Source organism: Rutilus rutilus (genome assembly GCF_951802725.1).
Source record: "Rutilus rutilus genome assembly, chromosome: 4".
Classification (NCBI taxonomy): domain Eukaryota; kingdom Metazoa; phylum Chordata; class Actinopteri; order Cypriniformes; family Leuciscidae; genus Rutilus; species Rutilus rutilus.
Genome location: NC_140212.1, coordinates 42,608,171 through 42,628,510, shown reverse-complemented (window position 1 = coordinate 42,628,510; position 20,340 = coordinate 42,608,171). Strand labels below are relative to the sequence as shown.

Sequence of the window (20,340 nt, the reverse complement as noted above, 5' to 3'; positions counted from 1 at the left end):
ATATTCAAAGTAGATTAGTAGATACCCATTTACTTCAAGGCTGTAAGACTGGACTAATGCTAAAGACAACATATGGAGAACAATGTCACAGCCAATTAGGTTAACTGGCAACATGAGTTTGTACATAAAAGAGCATAATCTAAGCATCAGTAAAGATCTGGATTTGTTCATTACTTATTTATTGCACAGCAATATTGGATTTCTGCTATCTTTGAGGCTTAGAAAATATGATCCAATTCTATAATGAAAAGCATTGTCTGGACTCTAGGAAGCATAGAATAACCCCTGTCTATGAAAACTATACCATGCAAATGACATTTAGGCATGATACAAGTGTGCAGCATTCTTATCTGTGCTATAGTTTTTTATTGTTTAGAGTAATCAAAATGTGTAACTTTTTGGAAATAATTAACTTTTTGTGTTCTGGGACCATCCAGCTTTCTATAAGTGCTCAGTTGAAAAGTCTGCATATAAAATGGTATGGGGGTGCATAGCATGGACATTTTAGGGAAGGCTTCATCATTCATCTAAAATGGCCAGTTAGGAGTCAATATTCTTTCACATTTGGTGCATGAACAGTGGAAAATTATTAACAATGGATTGTAGGGCAGTCAAAATCCTGTATTGGTCAGGAATGGATGCTCTTTAGCACATAATTGTCTTTCGCCAGTTACCATAATTAGGTGTAACAGGTCCTTTCTGGTGTTGTGTTTAGCATTACTCAACTTTTCCTGCCCCAACTTTTCTGAGACATGTTGCTGTCATCAAATTTCAAATGAACAATACATATCCCCAAAAAACAATGAAATTATTCAGTTTTACCTAACCAACAAATGCAACTCTACATACCTCTGATATGATTTTGACTGTGTGGCCCTTGGGGGTAGGCCTGCTGTTGCGGATGAAGTGGTGGCACTGGCACCTTGACGAGCAAATGCGAAGCGCTGTTGGGGTTGGGGTTGGGGTTGGGGTTGGGGATGGGGTGATAGTTGCAGGGCTTCAGAGGCTGCCCCATGCACCTCATATTGTGCTCGGGGCACCAAATCTATTGTGCTAAAATACTCATTGCCTGAGGGGAACACCGCCATGTTGGAGGCATCTGTTAGGAACACAGTCGGTGGTGACACCTAAAACATAATAAAACATAAACATCACCAGAGTATAAGTTCAGTTTAGTGTCCCAAATTCCCTGTTGGGTTTTCTACCATAATTGTAATGATTTTGTTCAAAACATTAAACTACCACATGTATAGTTTGACTCTGGGTGCTTTGTAATGCCCCTGCTCATAAAGTCATCTTTGTTGTGTGGCTACTGTGCAAAACAAAACAAAAAGTCATCCTGGGCCGAGTTTACCAAAGCCACTACCCACTGGTGTTTACTGGTGTTTGGCGCCGTGGAAGGCCACAGCGCCACAGATGTTGCCCACAGCACCCTGACACCATTGAAGAGATAGCTACATTTTTGCCGCACACAACAATGTCACTAATTAGGCCTAAATTCACATTAAACCACCTGCTACTTAACAACAGAGCTCTTCTTATCATCAACATACCTGTCTGTCTTAGTTTTTGTGGCGCATGAATAACCGAGAGGGCTGGGAGATGTGGGAACAACGTGATTCTGCACTTATTAATTCCATTTATAGCACAATTTATGAAGTGGTTTAAAATGTTGTTCAATCTCATGTATTTTCTCCCAGTTTCCATAAGATAACATCTTGCCTACAATTATATCTACAGGGAAAGCCACATTGTGGCTATGCAAATTGTGAACGAGAGCGATGCTAACATGCATTCATGTTAGCAAATACGGTCTAAGAAAAATAAGGTTTTAAAAGAACAGAAAACGTATTTCTAAACTTACCTGGAAAATCGTTCCAATTTTATTGGTGGTCATGTCCTCTTCTCGGAGGCTGACCCGTTTTGGCCCTCTAAACAACATGTAATGAATCTGATCCATGATTTTGTCGTGGATATGAATTTCGCTCCTTGCACAATATGGCGACCGTTGACGTTCGAGTGTGTGGGCCAGTACTTCCGGTGAAAACTTCCGGTGATCTGACAGCGAGAGCGAGAGACAACAGTGACCGAGTTCCATTACCACAGAGATATTTTTTCACAATGAGTGTTTTTAGGATTCAAGAGAGGAGACTTGCCTTTCAGAGGGTGACAGCCTCAGCACTTCATCGTTGTGTACCGTTATGTACCGTTTCGTCGCATTCCCCGTTGACGATGCGGGCTGAGTGGATGCCGAAGATCCGGGGGGATGACTTCAACCCGACCAAATTTTTAAATGCATATAATTCTCAGTGTATTTCAGTGTATTTTGTGCGTTTCTATACTTTATATTACTGCATTTATTTTGTGCAAGTGAGATGAGTAAAGACCATCTTTTTCATGAATCATTATCTGTCTGGTGTTTATAAGCAGCACACACAGTATTTTACTACCTGTAAAAATACACAAACTTAGCTATATTAAATTGTTTGTGGTACCTACAGTTAAAAATGTAAAATATGTGATGATAATATTGATCGAGCAATTGATGTAAGTAATTGAGAAAATAGTATTAATGGAGATAAATTGTAGCCTATCACAGGGCAAACGTGTGAATGTTCACGGTGCATTTTATGCAAACAACTCTAATCGTAGTTGTAAATCTATATTTACAGTAGGCATAATTGTCATTGCGTATGCAGCATGAGTCAAATACAATCTTCTGTTCGTGAACAGTTGTATTTCATTCATTATCTGACTATGCATCCGTGCATTTAATTGCCATTGGCTCGTGTGATAGTAATATGGATCTTAGTAGTATTTTAAGTGATACTGACAATAATAATTGATACTTCGCACGACGGTGTAATTTACTTCCGGGTAAAGATAGGATCAGTCAAATGAAATACAATAAACGTACAAATAAATATTACAAATTAAAAAACGATCGGAAATGTCGTCCAATTTTCTAATACTATTATTTGATGACAACAATACATTTGGAAAACAAAATACAGCCATTTCTGCTTTTTTTCTTTTAAACAAAAAACCAAGCTGCACCCTTTTTTAAATTTCATCTTTCATTCCGAAATAGAATAATGAATGAACGAAAAAGTACACGGACCGTTGGGTCCGTGTACTTTTTCGTTCATTTCGGAATGAAAGATGAAATGTAAAAAAAAGGGTGCAGCTTGTTTTTTTGTTTAAAAGAAAAAAACAGAAATGGCTGTATTTTTTTGTAGGCTACATAGCATAGCCAACTTTGTTATGATTTTAGTATCATAATGATTAATAAATGCACGCACAATTATCCGTGAACTTGATTTGAAGCCTTTCAACTTGTGTGTGCAAAATTCAGAATTAAATGAATGTGCAGCAATTTGTACAAATAGAGTCTGTAGGTCTACTATACTGTTGTAGCCATTAAATGAGCGCATTTAGTTTCATATTTGTTAAAATATTATGTTTTTTTTTTCTTCCATTTTTGTTGATTTATGAAAAATGAACAGCACGAGTAATAGGATGCACAATTTGAGACATGGAGTGGGTCACAGGGTATCTGCACGTTTTTGATCAACAAATTTAATGACTTTTAAGACCTTTTTAAGACCTTCAAAAATAAAAATTAAGACCATTACCATGGCAAAATATATATATAAAAATGACACTCTAGGGTGTTCAGGTTAACAAAGCACATTTGTATTTGAGCAACAGTGCAAATAGTCTTGATAGCCTTTGGTGGTCCAATTCATGCTTTCGTCAAACATGACAACGAAGCTGCCTTGATTCACACTTGACAGAAGTCCCCTTTTTATGTACAGGGAACATTGCCCTGAAGTGCTCATGTCTTCGTTGGATGTATAGGAGTGATGTCGGTTAACCGTGTGCAAAACCCACAGCATTTCAGCCTTCAGTGTATTGGTTGGGGAGAATGTACCGAAGGCATTACTTGTACTGGGCCCTAAAGACACCAACGCGGCTGTAATATTAGCCTCAGGGGCGTAGCCTAGCCATCATTTCAAAAGTGAGGGGGACAGAATAACTACCATTTTTTTTTTTTTTTTCTCAGACTTGTTGACAGGTTTTTCCTTAATTGGCTTAAAATGCTATTTATTTTTAAAGCAATACAACAGAAAGAAAGAAATGCAGATGTTCAGTATACCGTATACTTTATATAAAAAAAGTATACTTATACTTTATATACTTATGGTAAAATCCTGATCATGTATTTTACTAGTTAATAAAGCTAACTAAGCTAATAAAAAGAAAATTTTGTACATTTTAAAGATAAATTCATTAATCTGGTGCACTTTGAGTCACTCGAATCCGCTGTTAAAAATAAATAATCCACCGGCCAACCGCCCAAACCTAACGTTATATTCTCCGATTTAGATATCTGCATCTGATCATCGCATTACAATTATTCAAATGATCAGTGTTAAGCATGATAATATGGTAAAATCACACTGAATTAAGCTGATTTAAAAATAACATTTACTTAAAATAAAAGTTGTTATTTTGGCAAAATTACATTTCCTTAATAGCCTAGCAGAGTCTTACTAAAACTTTCCAATTGCAAACCTTTTAAAACTACTTCAAACTTTCTAGTTAGGCTTTTTCAAGAGAACTTAAAGTTTGTAGACAACTTTTAGACAAACGTAGACAAATTTTATCTAATTGTAAAGTGTTAACAAATTATGGAAAACATCATCTAACCTAAGATTCCAGCAGATAGTGGCTGTTAATGCATGAAAATACAAATTCATTCTAATTTGAAGGGCTTCAATAATATATCTGTGAAAATAAAAGATATTACGAATAAAAAAAGACTGAAAATAGCGCACATTTGTGCGGGTAACAGTTAGTGAATATTTTAAATTTACAACAAAACTTGTTAATCATTCAACAAGAGAAATAGGCTGAGTTATCCGCATTGTGCAACACAATTCGAATACCACATGAATTATAGATGACAACTTACTTGCAGTGCTTGATTTTTTTGTGAATAAGAAGTGAAGAGTTTTTTTTTTTTGCCGTTTTGAACTCATTGCGACCTCTATGAAAATTATTCGGGGCGGCCGAGCGGTTGCGTGCATTTGGGCGTGATGCACGAGTGACTGATTACCATGGAAACGTGAAAGTCACGTATGTAGATAGACTATCCTTGACTCTTTGGATTAAAAAAATTCCGCGTAATTTACACCCATGGTTAGACTTTGAAGTAGATACCGATGCTGCAAATATCTGAATGGGGACAGTTGTTGCCTGACTGTCGCGCTTGGGCTTCTCCCCTTTCATATGCGCGTCAAGGGCTTTGCAGCCCACCGCACTTCGTATACCGTCGTTTTTTTTGTAACCAGCCGCTATATTTCTCATCATCGAGCCAGTTATCATTCAATTTTATCTTAGCTCGCGTCTGCCACTCTGAGACACTTCTTCGTCTGTTTCTATGACAGGCCTACGGAAAACACTGCCCCCTAAATGGTGTGTGATGCCTGTGCAATAGGCACACGCTACTTTTTACTGTCTTTAGACAGGGACGTGCGCTAGTGAAATAGAAAATACCGGTAGTTTCTCCCGACAAAAGGAGAAACTCCGCCAGATGAAATTTAATGCCGCCCAGATGAAATTTAATGCCACTCTTCAAAAATTAGTGAAATTCAATACATTTTAAGACCTTAAAAAACGTATATTTTATTTAAGACGTTTTAAGACTTTTTAAGGATCCGCGGGGACCCTGGGGTCAGACATGATTTTGACCACTTCGTTAAGTTTTGTTTTGTAGAAAACCTTTCTTTAAAGTGAATTTTGTTTTGTATAAATTGTATCTTAATTGTAATCAATTTTTCATCAACCAATTGCCTGGAGTGTATTTAATAAATAAGAAGCAAATATATAGCAGACAATATAATCATGGAGGCACCCGCGCGGTCACTTGCATTGCACGTTAACTGGAGCGCATCTCATCCTAACTTAACAGTGTATGCCTCACACAGACATGAGAAATAGCCTACATCAAATGCACAAAGCTTGAAAAGTCTTTAGACGAAATAATTCAAAACGAAAAGAAAAAGGCTACTCTCTGATTATGTATGATTATATGATCATATAGCCTAGCCTATTTTGTGAATTGTTCATTCCCGGTTGGCACACATTTTGCTGCCCTTACAAAAGTGCCGCTCTAGGCAATTGCCTAGTTCGCCTATATGGACGCGCCGGCCCTGGGTTCAGCAATGAGTGTATTGATTCATTGTCCCTTCATAGTTTGCAAGAGACATTTAATAAACTGAGATGTAAGCTATTTAATAAACTGAGCGTAGCCTATTCATCTGTCAATATGAAACGCGACTTGGCCATTCTAATTAATGATCGGAAGAACGCGTATCGACCACCGTTACTGTAAAATATGCACGTATGTCCATTTAAACTCGATTTTGGTCAAATGTGGATTATATCATTACACTGGCAAGAATATGGTTACATTTAAAGATGCCGTACCAAATATGACAACGCTACGTTCAACTGCTTTAGAATTACGGTGTTTTTTTCACTTCCTGAAAAGTAACCGTTTTGGACATACGTGAGTTCCATCGGGCAGCGACGATATGCAAAGTCACAACACTCAAAGTTTAAAGCAAAGGAAGATATTTGCTTTTAAATAAATAGCTTTTGAAAGAAGACGGCTGGTAGGGACTACATGACATTCCTCTAGGGTTAGTGACATCACTAACCCTAAAATTTACATAAACCCCGCCCCCAGAACACGATCTATAGATTATCAAGACAGAATATGCTAATCAATGACTAGAAGTTAACTACACATAAGCTACATAAATTCATCAACTAACCATTCAGAAATGTCCTGTTGCTTCTACATGTTGTCACTTCTTCTTGAGTCTCTCGCTCGATGGTGTTTTAAGCCCCTAATGGCTCCTTAGAGGCAGCTAACCCTACCATCAACCTTAAACCTACCCATCCCCTCGCTGCCTGGAAGGCTCCGTTGGGGGCATAAAACACCAAACACTGAGTCTCTCCATCATTGTCTCAATCCGATTTGAACATAAAAGGCTAAAAGTTTTAGAAATTTTCAGTGCATGTCTGTGTGAGGTAAAAGTACACAAGCTGTTGAAGCTCCGCCCCCTGTGCTGGGAGCAGCAGCTCATTTGCATTTAAAGGGCCAGACACAAAACGGTGCGTTTTGACTCACCCTCAAAAAGTGACAAATTTAACATGCTGTATAAAAATATCTGTCAGGTATTTTGAGCTAAAACTTCACACACACACTCTGGGGACATCAGAGATTTATTTTACATCTTGTGAAAAGGGCATTATACCACCCCTTTAATAAAACGTCTCCAGTTAACTGGCAGAGCTTTCATTTCGTTAGTTTTTTTAAATACGATCTAGCGCTGAAATGTGTTTTTTAAATCTAGTGATCAAAGTGCTCGTAGCCGCTGCGATCGCTTCGTTCTGGTGAAATCACAAAACATAATGCACACAAACGTGTCCCTGCTTGAAAAACAACCTGGGCTTTGAGTTGAAAACGTTGATTATGTCATCATAATCCGAACTGTCAATAAGTTCTCGATCAAAAGACAGCAGTGCAAAGTTCTTCAGGCGTCCAGTCAGCATGGATGATCTCGTTTGGATCCTGTTTGTTGCTTTCGATCCAAAAGTTTCGAAGCTAACACGGTGTTGTGTGATAGCATCACTGGACTGACACGTGATATGCCGACATAATATTTTTCTTTTGTAGCTATTTTTGGTAGCTACAGTACATAAATGTCCTCAGGAAACTATTAAAATATTATTTATTAATTCATTATTATTATTAATATTATTATTATTAAAAATAATCATTTTAAAAATAATCTTAAAAATCTTTTATTTAATAGTTTTTATTAATCTGACTGGGTGGGCCACCGGTCAGGCCCACCCATAAATCCACGCCTGCTATGAAACAAAACATTGTGTGTTCAGGCACCCAAAACGCTGTTGTCATGTAAACGAATGGCCAAAACAAATAAAAAAATTACGTTTTTAGTTGAAATCGGTATCATGTAAACAGGAGTTCTCCTAAATGGCGATAAAAGTTCTTATTTAAGAGTTTTCACTAAAAACCTATTCACAAAGCTGCTGAGAGCAACTTTTACTAAGGAATAGAGAGAAGTCTTCAGCTAAGAGTGAGGGCGGGTTTACCTCGTTGCTAAGAATAATGGGATGGATGGATGGATGGATGGATGGATTTTATTGTCCCATAGGGATAATCATTTCCACACATCCTTTTTTCCTTCTTTCATAGCACAGAAATATCACATATGAGGAACACGTAGAACATGTAACACATATCCAAATACACAGCTCAGTAAGACACCCACATAAACATGTCAGATGTGAAAACTACAAGGCAACTGAGGTGGGGGGTGGCAGTATTACAGTTTGTTCAGCACTGTAATGGCGGTGGGGACAAAACTTTTTTTGAAATAGGCTTTAGTCCAGGTTAGTGCTCTGTATCTGCGACCGGATGGGAGTAGTGTGAAGAATTTATTCAGGGGATGGTCTATGTCAGCTGTTATTGCGCGTGCTAGGCGTGTGATGGCTGTGTCATTTATGTCTGATAGGCTGGGTGTGGGGAGATTGATAATCTTGGAGGCAATTCATTCGAGTCACATGACGTCACTGTAGCTTTGCGCCGCCATCTTTGCGACCGATGGTCTCCGTAATGCCTGCAATATGTTGTGCAGTTGGCTGCAATAACAGCCGAAAGAGGAACCCTGAACTGGTATTTTATTCTATACCAAAAGAAGAGAGAAGAGAGAATCATTTATTTAAAAGACTTGAAGTCTTATGTTGGTTTGTGGTTAATTATATTTCCATTATACTCTCAGTGGCCAACATTATACAGACAGATATCGACAGATAATGTTTTGTCTTCATTTTATTGTTGGATCTGTTTAAATGCACTTTATCATGGTAAGTTAGTGGGGTTGTTTTGAATATAACTGTCTGTCTGTCTGTCTGTCTGTCTGTCTGTTAGTTAATACCTACCTAAATCTAATAAATATTTTTCTGAAGTTCATAAAGATGTTGTCTTCGTCACATGCGCTTTAGATGTTATTTTGTGTAAGTAACGTTAGCTCTGCAGATCAGCCTTGAAATGCATATTAAAGGACTAGTTCTTCCAAAAATGATAATTCTGCCGCATTTACTCACCTTCATGTGCAAATCCTTAAGTTTACTTTCCGTGGAAGACAAAGGGACATTTTTGAATATGTAGCCTAATGGAGACTCTTCTTGTCGATGTAAATGAAAGTGAATGAGTAACATTAGGGCTGTCACGCAAAAAAATAAAAAAAATAAAAAAAATAATAAAAGACAAAAAAACATCACAAAAGTATCATAAAAGTGATCAAATACGACTCGTCCGTTATATTAATATCGTTATTTATTCATATGATAGCTTTATGTGACGAACAAACTGCAATTTAAGTCGTTATATTATAATCACTGATGAGCTTACCTCTTGATAGCTTTTAATCACAGCCGAATCATTCAAAAAGATTCGACTCGAAAGATTCTTTCATTTCGATATTTGTGTGTATTAAACCTTCTTCTCTATAATTGAACATCTGTTCTTTCGGACAGATATGGCAGTCTTTTATGATATTCGGCTGATGTCTCTGGCTGTGCTGATGGACGGATTAGATAGATTCATTCATGCCAGCCGAACAGCTGCAGATTCATAGATTCATTCATGACATCGCCTCGACTCTCTTGAACGCGCGGCCATGAAGCTCTATGACTTAAGTATTTCTATATCATGAAAGGCCAATTGGGGCAAGCCTGGGGCAGATAATAATGGACTAAAGAAAACTGGGGGTAACAAATAAGGATCGGAGCCTAAAATAGAAATTTTCTCCAGGTATCTCTGTCTCTCTCTCTCTCATTCAAATGGGCAGTTTGGGCGGCCATACCGGGCGAGTCGGTCGCAAATATGGCGGCGTTCTATTTGTAGTGACGTAAGTGGCATCTATGAATATGTGTGATTTTAGTGAGTTTGTTTTTGCAGGTTGCGGTTAGCATTGTGTAGAAACAGGTTGAGCAGTACAGCAGGGTGGGTTGAATGATGCTTGTCATCATGCTTACTACAGGGTTTCTGCACACTTTTTAAAGTCAAATTTAAGGCTTTTTAAGACCCGAAGAAAACTAAATTAATACCATGCATTAGGGGTGTGCAATATTGACTAAATGTCTCGGTATTTTCAAAGTTTTGTTGATAATAATTAGATAATATTTTACTGATTGCAGGGTTCCCGCGGGGTCTTAAAAAGTCTTAAATTCTGAACTTTAAATTTAAGGCCTTAAAACGTCTTAAAAACAGGCAGATTTTCATCCGCGGTCTTAAATTTCATTTAGTCAGGTCTTAAAAAAGATTTTACCCTCGTTCATTTCCAGAAACGCTGGCCGCAGAAAGTTATTACTAAGTAGCAAAAAAGTATCGAAGTCGCTCGCCAAGAGGCAGTTCACATATCGCGTCTTTTTCGCGCTCAAGTTCATTCAAATGTAGGCGCGCGGTAAGCGTGATACGTTCACACGGGGCGTCAGCGTCAACGCTTGACGGAAGGCGTGGCTGAAGTTTGGCACTGACGCCATGGTCATAGCAGCGTCAGCCAATGAAATTAGACAGGAACTCAACAACAAGCTTCATTGTCATTCAACATGGACGCCAATTTGGTTGCATTAGCGTTAGCGATAGCGATAGCTTGTGTGGTTACTGTGAACGTTCAACGCAAGTTGAAACGACGTGGTACTCGGCGCTTCTGGGTACATTCTATTCTCAGAGAGCGAAAACAACGGGGAGAGTATCACGGACTTGTCCGGGAGCTGCGTCTGGATGGGGTACTGTTTGAGCGGTACTTCAGGATGTCCCCGGACACCTTCGACGAGTTGCTGGGCAGGGTGGGACCACTGATCACAAGAGCTGATTCCGTGATGCGGAAGGCAATTGTACCTGCCCAGCGACTCGCTATCTGTCTTCGGTAAGAATAACTTTATATTACTGCGTATTCTTTATATACACACACACATACATACGTGTAGAAACCAAGCTCATGGTCGTTGGTAAATAAATAAAATTGAATATCTCATAGTCCGATCTGTCTTCGGTAAGAATAACTTTATATTACTGCGTATTCTTTATATACACACACACATACATATGTGTAGAAACCAAGCTCATGGTCGTTGGTAAATAAATAAAATTGAATATCTCATAGTCCGATTGTCTGCGTAGTAAAAGGTAGTAAAAGGTATGTGTATGTGTATGTATGTATGTATGTGTGTGTGTGTATGTATGTGAATGTGTGTGTGTGTATGTATATATATATATATATATATATATATTGCAGTGTCTTTACTGTATAATGCTTTTTTTCCCCCAGGTACTTGGCAACTGGAGACTCATTTAGAACTATCGCCTTCAGTTACCGAGTGGGCCATTCTACTGTCGCAGGCATTGTGCAGGATGTGGCCAGTGCAATCTGGGAGGCTCTGGTGGAGGACACCATGCCAGTTCCAAAAAAGGAGGACTGGAGGGCAATAGCTGACCAGTTCTATGCACGCTGGAACTTTCCCAATTGTCTCGGAGCAATTGATGGGAAACATGTCCTCTTGCAAGCGCCAGCGAATTCAGGGTCCTTGTTCTTTAACTATAAGTCAAGCTATTCGCTGGTGCTCCTGGCTGTTGTGGATGCCAACTATCTCTTCCGTGTGGTGGATGTTGGTGGCTATGGCAGGACCAGTGACGGTGGGACACTCCGGAATTCAGCGTTTGGAGAGAGTCTGAGAGATGGTACGCTGGACTTACCACCAGATGCTGCTATCCCTGGAGCAGAGCATCGTGGGCCCCTTCCCTGTGTCTTTGTGGGAGATGAGGCCTTCCCGCTCACTACAAACCTCCTGCGGCCATACCCTGGACATCACATCCCACCAGAGAGAAGGGCATTCAATTACCGCCTCAGCCGTGCTAGGTTGGTAGTTGAGTGTGCCTTTGGCATCCTATCTGCTCGCTGGCGGATGTATCGTCGTGTCATCGCGACAAGTCCGAAGGTTGCTGAGGCATGTGTGCTGGCCACATGCGTGTTGCACAACTTCCTCCAAAAGAAAATGCTGGAAGGTCGGAGATGCACACCCACAGCTGCACCTGCCAATGAAGCACCTTCAGCTCCAGAGGGCCTGAGAGATTCACCAAGGATGGGCTCCAACAATGCAAGCCGTAGAGCCATCCAACTCCGGGACACATACTGCGCCTATTTCAGCCAGGAGGATGCAGTGCCATGGCAGCCGAGTGCATAGAGGACTCCAAAGGCTCTTTTCAGAGCTACCTACACTTTATGTGAAAAGGGCACATTTCAATTATGTCATAAATGTATAATATTATTCTGTATTTTATTCCATTGCCTTGTATGACAATCTATTTTATGTTTGCATTTTCAGGTTTTTAATCATGATCTGTGCAGATTTCTGGAGAGAACATACAAATGTCTGCATCTGTTAGTACTGCTGATATGAGGTAAGTAAAAATGGCATATATATGCACATACATAGACAGCTACACACACATACACACATGCACATATATGTGTGTGTTTATGTGTATATATATATATATATATATATATATATGTATATATATATGTATGTATATTTATACATATACATACATATATATATATATATGTAATATATATATATATGTTTATGTACAGTATGTATGCATATATGTGTGTATACATGTTTTTTGTGAGAGAAAACACAGCACAAGCATGATTTTTTTTTTTTTTTTTATTATTTATCGTATTTTTTTTTATTTTATTTTTTTTATTACAGGACGACGTCAGCAGCCTCCAGTTCTGCCTGGTACACAAGTTGGTGGATCTCAAAACGCAGCCTTGCTCTTCTCGTCAGAGGAAGTCTACGAATGGATGGTAAGAGGCTTTTAAAGAAAATTTCATCTTCATCCTCTGGAGATGTTTGAGGCAGTGGGGGACGTGGCAGTGAAGCCATCTGTGTCAGGGGCTCGATTGCTGATAGCATTTCCCTTTCAAAAGCGGACATTTCATGTCCCTTTCTTTTCCTTCCCTTGTTTGCAACCCTGGTTTCCTCCTGCTCCGTCTGCCTTGCTACCATGGTCTGTCTGTCTGCCTCTGTCTGCCTGACTGTCTTCCTCATTCCCTGTCTCATCTCTGCCTGCAGGTGCTTGCTGGGAATTGCTCTGACTGCTTCCCTCGGCCTGGCTGTCCTCTGGATCTGGATTGAGGGATTCTCGGACAGAAGATGAGCTGGGTAAAAAGGATGGAGGCCTCTGGACATTACTAGATGTCTCCCTATCAGTGATAAATGGAGTGAGAAACCCCATCACCGCCATAAATCGCCATGGCTGTGTGACCGAGGACCCTGCTCCACTCATTCTCATCTCCCTTTCTTTGTTTTATTCTTTTTTGAACCTGTCTCTCAAAGACTTCCACCTGGGGGCTGTTCCATAAAAGCCGCTTAGAAAAGCGGGGATTAAACTCCAAAACCGGACTTGAATGAGCCTAACAAATAAGTTGGGGCTAAAGTGGTTCCATAAAAGGTAATTGAAGTTCACGCAATCTCACTAATTTGATCCAGGTTTATCAAGTCTAGATAATTGCGTGTGCACGCGTTTCTGAAGCAGCCCTAGAGGTCGATCGTGGATCAAATCGATCCACCATCAAACAGCGTATATTTTGTGCTGTTTTATGCGTTTGTGACATGTTTTTTTTTTTCCCTCAGTGCAAAACTTACATTTTACAGTTATATTCTCCATCTGTAAATGTTAGAAAGTCGAGCAAATGTATCCATTTTACTGCTAATCTTCATATTGAACGAGCGCCGCTGCACGCATGCGCGGCAAATAGGAGCGCAATAATTCTGACTAAAATATACATTTTGCTTGGAAAATTAATATGCGATATTTTATAACACTAGAAATATCTTCTAATTATAATAATTTATCTTTAGGATGTTGGATAAGTTGCAGTGAACTTCTAGCGAACAGAGGTACTTCAGTGAACAGAAGTAGCCTAATTCAGGGAAGATTTTTTTTAAGAAACTAAATATATAAAGATACAAAATATAGTTTTGGGTATAGGACCTATGCTACTTAATAAATATGATGTATATTTATTTAGAATGCTGAGAATTACAGCTTTTAATGCAATCATTTTTTGGATAAAGCAAGAATCCCCAGTTTTAAATGAGTGGTTAGATTTAGTTTCTAGAATGTATTTTTTATATATTACACATATAATATATTCTTAATGTACTTTACATTATAAAGAGGATAACATGAAATTAAGAGCAAATGTATACATTTTGAAAAGATATGTGCAACTCTAAAATCAAAGAATATTCCATAAAATAAAGGAATTATTTTATTTATTTGCTTATTTGATATTGAATATTTGATATTCAAATAATATTACTTGAATAACTATTAGGAATTATGTGTCATTATAAGAGTTTGATATAAATATGTGAATGTTAAATTTTTATTAATATTTATTTATTGTTTTTTTGTCTTTTCCCCCTTAAATCATATGTAAAAGTGTCTAACTATGTACTTCTTGGTTATTGTTCTAATCATGTGGGTATTATCACAAAAGAAAAAAAGGAGAAGGAAAAATAAGGAATATTTATTGGGGGAAAATATGATGTCTTTACAGGAACTGTCAATTTGTATAATTGTGTTAAATGTGTTTGAATTGAAAGACATAATAAAGTACATAATATATATATATATATATATATATATATATATATATATATATATATATATATATATATATGCTAAAATATTTGTTATTTGGACATTAGATGTGCCTTATTTAGAGTTTTAAACCTACAAGTGTATTTTTATGATATATTCAAATGTAGGCTAATATACTGTCAATTACTAAGCTCAGATTCATCTTAGTTAAAATTCATACTGTGCTTTTGTAATTATTTATTTTTAATTTTGTGATTTTAACTTCTGCTTTACAAAGCTTTTTTTTAGATTGTGTTCTAATGTTCTTCTAATAATCATAAACGTACTACAGCTGCCAAACAAACCAGAGAGAAATGTATTCATAAGTCTATATTGTCTAATTTATCATTGTAGCCTTATTTAAGTTGATTTTCTGTATACTGTGTATTTATTTTTGGACTAATAATGGTTAATAAAGTCCAATAATGGTATGAGAGAGTGTCAGTGGTAATATCATTGTGTTCTTGTCGGCCAGTGTTAGAGGATCTGTGTAACAGCTGAGGCTTAGCCTGACAGTTAGCCTGCCCTGGACCAGGCTAGTTTCCCAGCATAAGTTGCCAGGGTAACTGAGTTTGAACTTTTTTAAGTTTGATTTATGAAACCGAATCTACCAAAAATAAGCCTGACTAACCGAAATAAGCCTGGCTTATACTCTAATCTTGGTTTATGGAACAGCCCCCTGGTCTTGCATATGTCCTCTGAGATGCAAAAAAGAGAAATAAACAGTTCCTTCATATACACGTGTTTGTCCATTATTTATAAAATGTGTAGTTATGAAATAAATATGAATATTGGGGAAAATAACAGTTTACTAACGTTAATAATATAAAAATCCTGTATATATTTGTATATTAATAATATATAATAAATAGTAAAAAAATCACCCACCACTCTGATCATGTATATTTTTTTTTATATGAAATTAAACCTAAATTTCTGATGGGCCGTACATTATATGTATGCTAGTTGTATGCTAGTTGTCATGGGTCCAATACACACCAGATTCACCAACGGCCTCTGCCACCTCCTTCCACGCCTGGTCTCTCCGGTATGAATCCCGGTACATAAAAAGTGATTGGTCATAAAGGACCGGGTGATTGCCCACCGCAATAATTAGTTTCTCCTCCATTTTAAAATTTATCCTCAGTTTGCTGCTCTTGAACAGGATGAACGTGATGAACGTGATTGGCTGCCGCCTGGCTACTGTATTTGCATAGAGCGATCCTGATTGGCTGACGCTTCCGTCTGCGGCGCTTCACTGGCGTTGCTCGCGGCAGAAGTTGAAAAATTCTCAACTTCTGCCGCGAGCAACGCCAGTGAAGCGCCGCCGACGGATCCACAATTCTTTTCGGCAACGCTTGACGTCACCCATTCAAAGTCAATGGGAAGCGTTGACGCTGACGCCCCGTGTGAACGTACCGTTATAATAGAAGCGACGTGCTCGTTTTTTTCCAGGAGCAGCAACATGAAGACATGAAGGATGCGGGTGCACCCTGTTGTGGAAATAATTCTATTCAAGAGGAGGAAGAAGACAAGTCGAGACCTTTGAAAAGTCAAAGTATCAAAAAGGTTTATTTCTTGCAAGCTAATTGACATTCACATACAGAACGCATCTGGTATGAGAAGGCAAAGGGCTAATCCCCTTGCCCACGTTATATACCCCTAAAACACATCCTGCATTAGGCTTCATCTGTGTCAAAGGATCAATTCCTTATAAGGTAATATATGTCTTCTTCAAAAATCTTTGTCTACCGTATGTTATATCTTAGACAGAAAACAATATCGTGGCTAGATACAAGTTCCTGTTTTTAGCTGCAGTTCTTCACACATTTTGCTTATCTCTACTTTTGATCTTAAGCTACGCACATACTTTACACTTAAGAGCTCAAAAGCTACGCACATACTTCACACTTGGAAGCTCAAAAGCTACGCACATACTTTACCCTTGGAAGCTCAAAAGGACACTCGAAGTACAAAGGGTCACTTAAGTGCATATAGTCTCTTCGTTACTTAGAACATTTTGTCCCTGCAAGCTTGTCTTAACTTATGCCTTCTAAAACACTTGATTAAATATATTTTAATAACGTGCTTCAGCTTATATGAATATATTTCTTCAAATGCTTATGAGTACAAATAAAATGAAAGATGTTAATACAAGTTGTACACTTCTACAAGTAAAAAAGAACACATCCAAAAGTAAAAACACATCCAAAAGTAAAAACACATCTAAAAGTAAAAACACATCCAAAAGTAAAAAGAACACATCTAAAAGTAAAAACACATCTAAAAGTAAAAAGAACACATCTAAAAGTAAAAACACATCTAAAAGTAAAAAGAACACATCTAAATGTAAAATTTCCAGCACAAATCCCCCATATGTTCATTCAAAGAACATACACAACATTTGACATTTACTCCTCCATAATCATAGTAATTTACAACAAGTAAATTTTTCCCATGGTTACTTCATTTCTTAGTCAAACTCATGTTCACTCTCGTTCTCGCGTACCTCACCTTCAGGCACTGTAACTCCAACCTCATTCTCTGGTGCCCTTTGTATCATTGTTACATATTCCCCTTCAGTCATTCTAACCATCGTGGTATTCACTACCCTAGCAGTGATTGCAGAAATACAATTCATAACACATGGGATCATCAAAAGCAAAATCAAAATCAAACATGTTATTGGCAAAACTGTACTTATCACCCATCTCATCCACCCCTCTAGGCCAGAAAACCAGTCACCTATCGAAGATGACATGTCTCCTGGGGTGGCTACAGCCATTTTCATGTGCGCTATTATGTCTGTCACATTTTGATAGACGTCAGGCAAATTAAAACAACAAGACGTCCCTAGCATTTTGCACACGCCTCCGCGTTCTGACGTGATGACGTCTAAAACGAGTCTGTGTTGAATGACGGCTCTTCTTATCCCGCTAAGTTCAGTATTTAGTTGTCCTAACGCATCTTCAGTCTCGTTTGCTAAGCGTAATACTTGCCAAGCCAAGCCATTTATTTTTAGTAAGCTAGCTGCAGTGCCTCCCCCGATAAGGAAAGACCATCCTGTCATCGATATTCTACTCGTCCAAGGATCCCAAAGTTTGGTACCTTGAAACATCCAAGGTATTTTCTCATCAGCTAAGCTTCTTTTTGGTCTCGAATAAGTTTGCTTATCGTCTTCATTTTCTTTATTGAAATAAACTTCTGTTCCTGTATCTAAAAGTCCTGGATAACAGCACCCCATCCATCTCTTAGGAAGGGAGTGGAAAGCGGTTTGACCGCAGACCCACACTGTTCCAGCCGTCGTTTCTCTGAGATCTTCGTCGTCACCGGGACACGTAATAAATGTACCCTCCGATGTTACACATTTGTTATTACCCATGATTATTGTAGTTTTACAGTGGGATGTACCAGTCATCGTTGCCCCTTGTTGGATCTCTAACCTACATAGACACACTTCACCTAATTGTGGCTTTACTGCCCATACATTATCAAAGTTTCTAGTACTGTGTTTTGATGGGCTCTGACACACTACCCCCTTTGGAGCAACTAATTTGCTTCTCCCAGAGTTTGCTTCATTCAGTAATTTCCACATAGCACACGGAATTAATCCTACTAATTCTCCTAAATTAGCTGATCGTAATGGATGGACCCTCCAAGTCCTGTCCATTCGCAGACACCACCAACATGATTGGTTAATAGCCAAAGCTTGTCGTTGAAGTAAACTTAACATACATGCCCTGTTGCCCTCACATTGTATCCTGCTATGCGTAATAGTGGTGTCTTCATGATTCAGATTGAATTGTCTTTCTAATTCAGCATCCTCTTCTTCAGGTATACTAATATGAGTTATTAGTTCAGACAGACTATGGGTTTTCGGTGGCGGATCTATCATTGTAATTTCTATCGGAACATAAGTGTCGGTACCTGAGGTCCACCAACCACAGAAAAATTTACCTCCCCACTGAGTTACACCATCATCGCCTGTGGACAGAGTGACCTTCAGTTTAATTTTAACATTTTCAGTGATCTCTTCAAATTTCATAAGATCTGACACCATCCTATTGTTAAGATCACTAGGTGAAGCATACCCCACCTTGGTCAATAGGCCCTCCCTAATAGCCTCCTGATTACCTCCGTACACATCTTGCCATCCGCATGGATCTTTACAAAAATACATGGCTTTTCCCCATTTATTCAAACGGTCTGGATTATACCCAGGTCCTGCTGCTGAAATAGGATCACATATTATAATTATTTTACTCCCTTTTCCCTTTGTCATTTCCACCTTTATGCCACCGTCCTGTGCTAGGCCTATGGCCAGACTAATTAAGAGGATAAGATTTGGTAACATATTGCCACACAGTGCAACCTCGCCAGGCGAGAAAATGTTCCTGTGAAAAGGATATAAGTCCAGTGTCTCTATGTATTGTTGGTCTCAGGGCCGGTCTGGTAGATATTATTAAACAGTTCACTGCAAGTCCCACACCGTCAAAACACCACAAAGTTCTTGTCACAGTTCTTATTACCCCTAAAATCGCTGAATCGTCCCGTACTATTGATTCGTCTTCTCTCCAATGATGATGATTTTCAAATTGGTAACCTACAGGATGGCATACACCTCTGGTTAGCCTGATCCCTATTAGGTGCTCGTTAGCTGTGTATGGGATTCTTCTTCCGTTGCAGCTACCGCAGGAGCTGGCACTTTTCGACAGTGCGTCCCATGGATCCACGGAGCCCTCTCCGCGACTTTCACTGCAGTGTGAGTTGTCAGCAAAACCTGAAATGGCCCCTGCCACCTCTTTGCTCTCCAGTGTTTCCGCCTCAGATCCTTTATCAGCACGAAATCTCCTGGCCTGATGCTGTGCAGGGCTGTCTCAGCTGGCTCTGGAGCTGCTGCCTGGACCTGTTTTGAGATATCACAGAACACCTTATCCAGTTCAACACAATATTGCAACATGTCATGTTCACATAGAGTGGTGTCAGGCAGTGGTCTAGGTTTTTGAGGTTCCCAGCCCATGTGAGGTGGACGAGCAAACAGAATCTCAAATGGTGAGAGTTGTGCTCGCCCCCTTTTCCTCATTCTCATATAAGTCAAAGCAATGGGCAGGGCCTTTGGCCATGAAAGCCCTGTCTCATCACAAATTTTTACCAGTTTGTTTTTCAGAACTTGGTTCTGTCTTTCTACCGCTCCGGCTGATTCCGGATGATAGGAACAAAAATGCTTCCAGGGAGTACCCAAGAAAGCTTCAACTGCTGAAATTGCACTGTTTACAAAATGTGAGCCATTGTCACTTGATAATTTCTCAGGAATTCCCCATCTTGGGACAATTTCTTGCAGGAGTAATTTCGCCACTCCTTGTGCATCTGCTTTTGCTGTTGGTAGAGCCTCAATCCAACCTGAGAAAAGATCTACGGCAACTATGCAGTATTTCTTTTTATCTGATTGTGTCAAGTCAATATAATCAAGCATTACATGTGAGAATGGTCTTGGCGGCCTGGGATGCCCCGCC

At 38.9% G+C, this 20,340-nt stretch overlaps 1 protein-coding gene across 1 annotated transcript; it reads left to right on the top strand.

The window, feature by feature from the left end:
• Positions 1-10,716: 10,716 nt before the first annotated feature.
• Positions 10,717-12,351, top strand: LOC311289837 (uncharacterized protein; the record flags this gene model as incomplete). The annotated part of the gene is made up of 2 exons (XM_084408083.1): positions 10,717-11,036; positions 11,439-12,351. 2 exons carry the CDS (start codon positions 10,717-10,719, stop codon positions 12,349-12,351), a joined length of 1,233 nt encoding a protein of 410 aa, XP_084264209.1.
• Between the last annotated feature and the right edge of the window lie 7,989 nt (positions 12,352-20,340).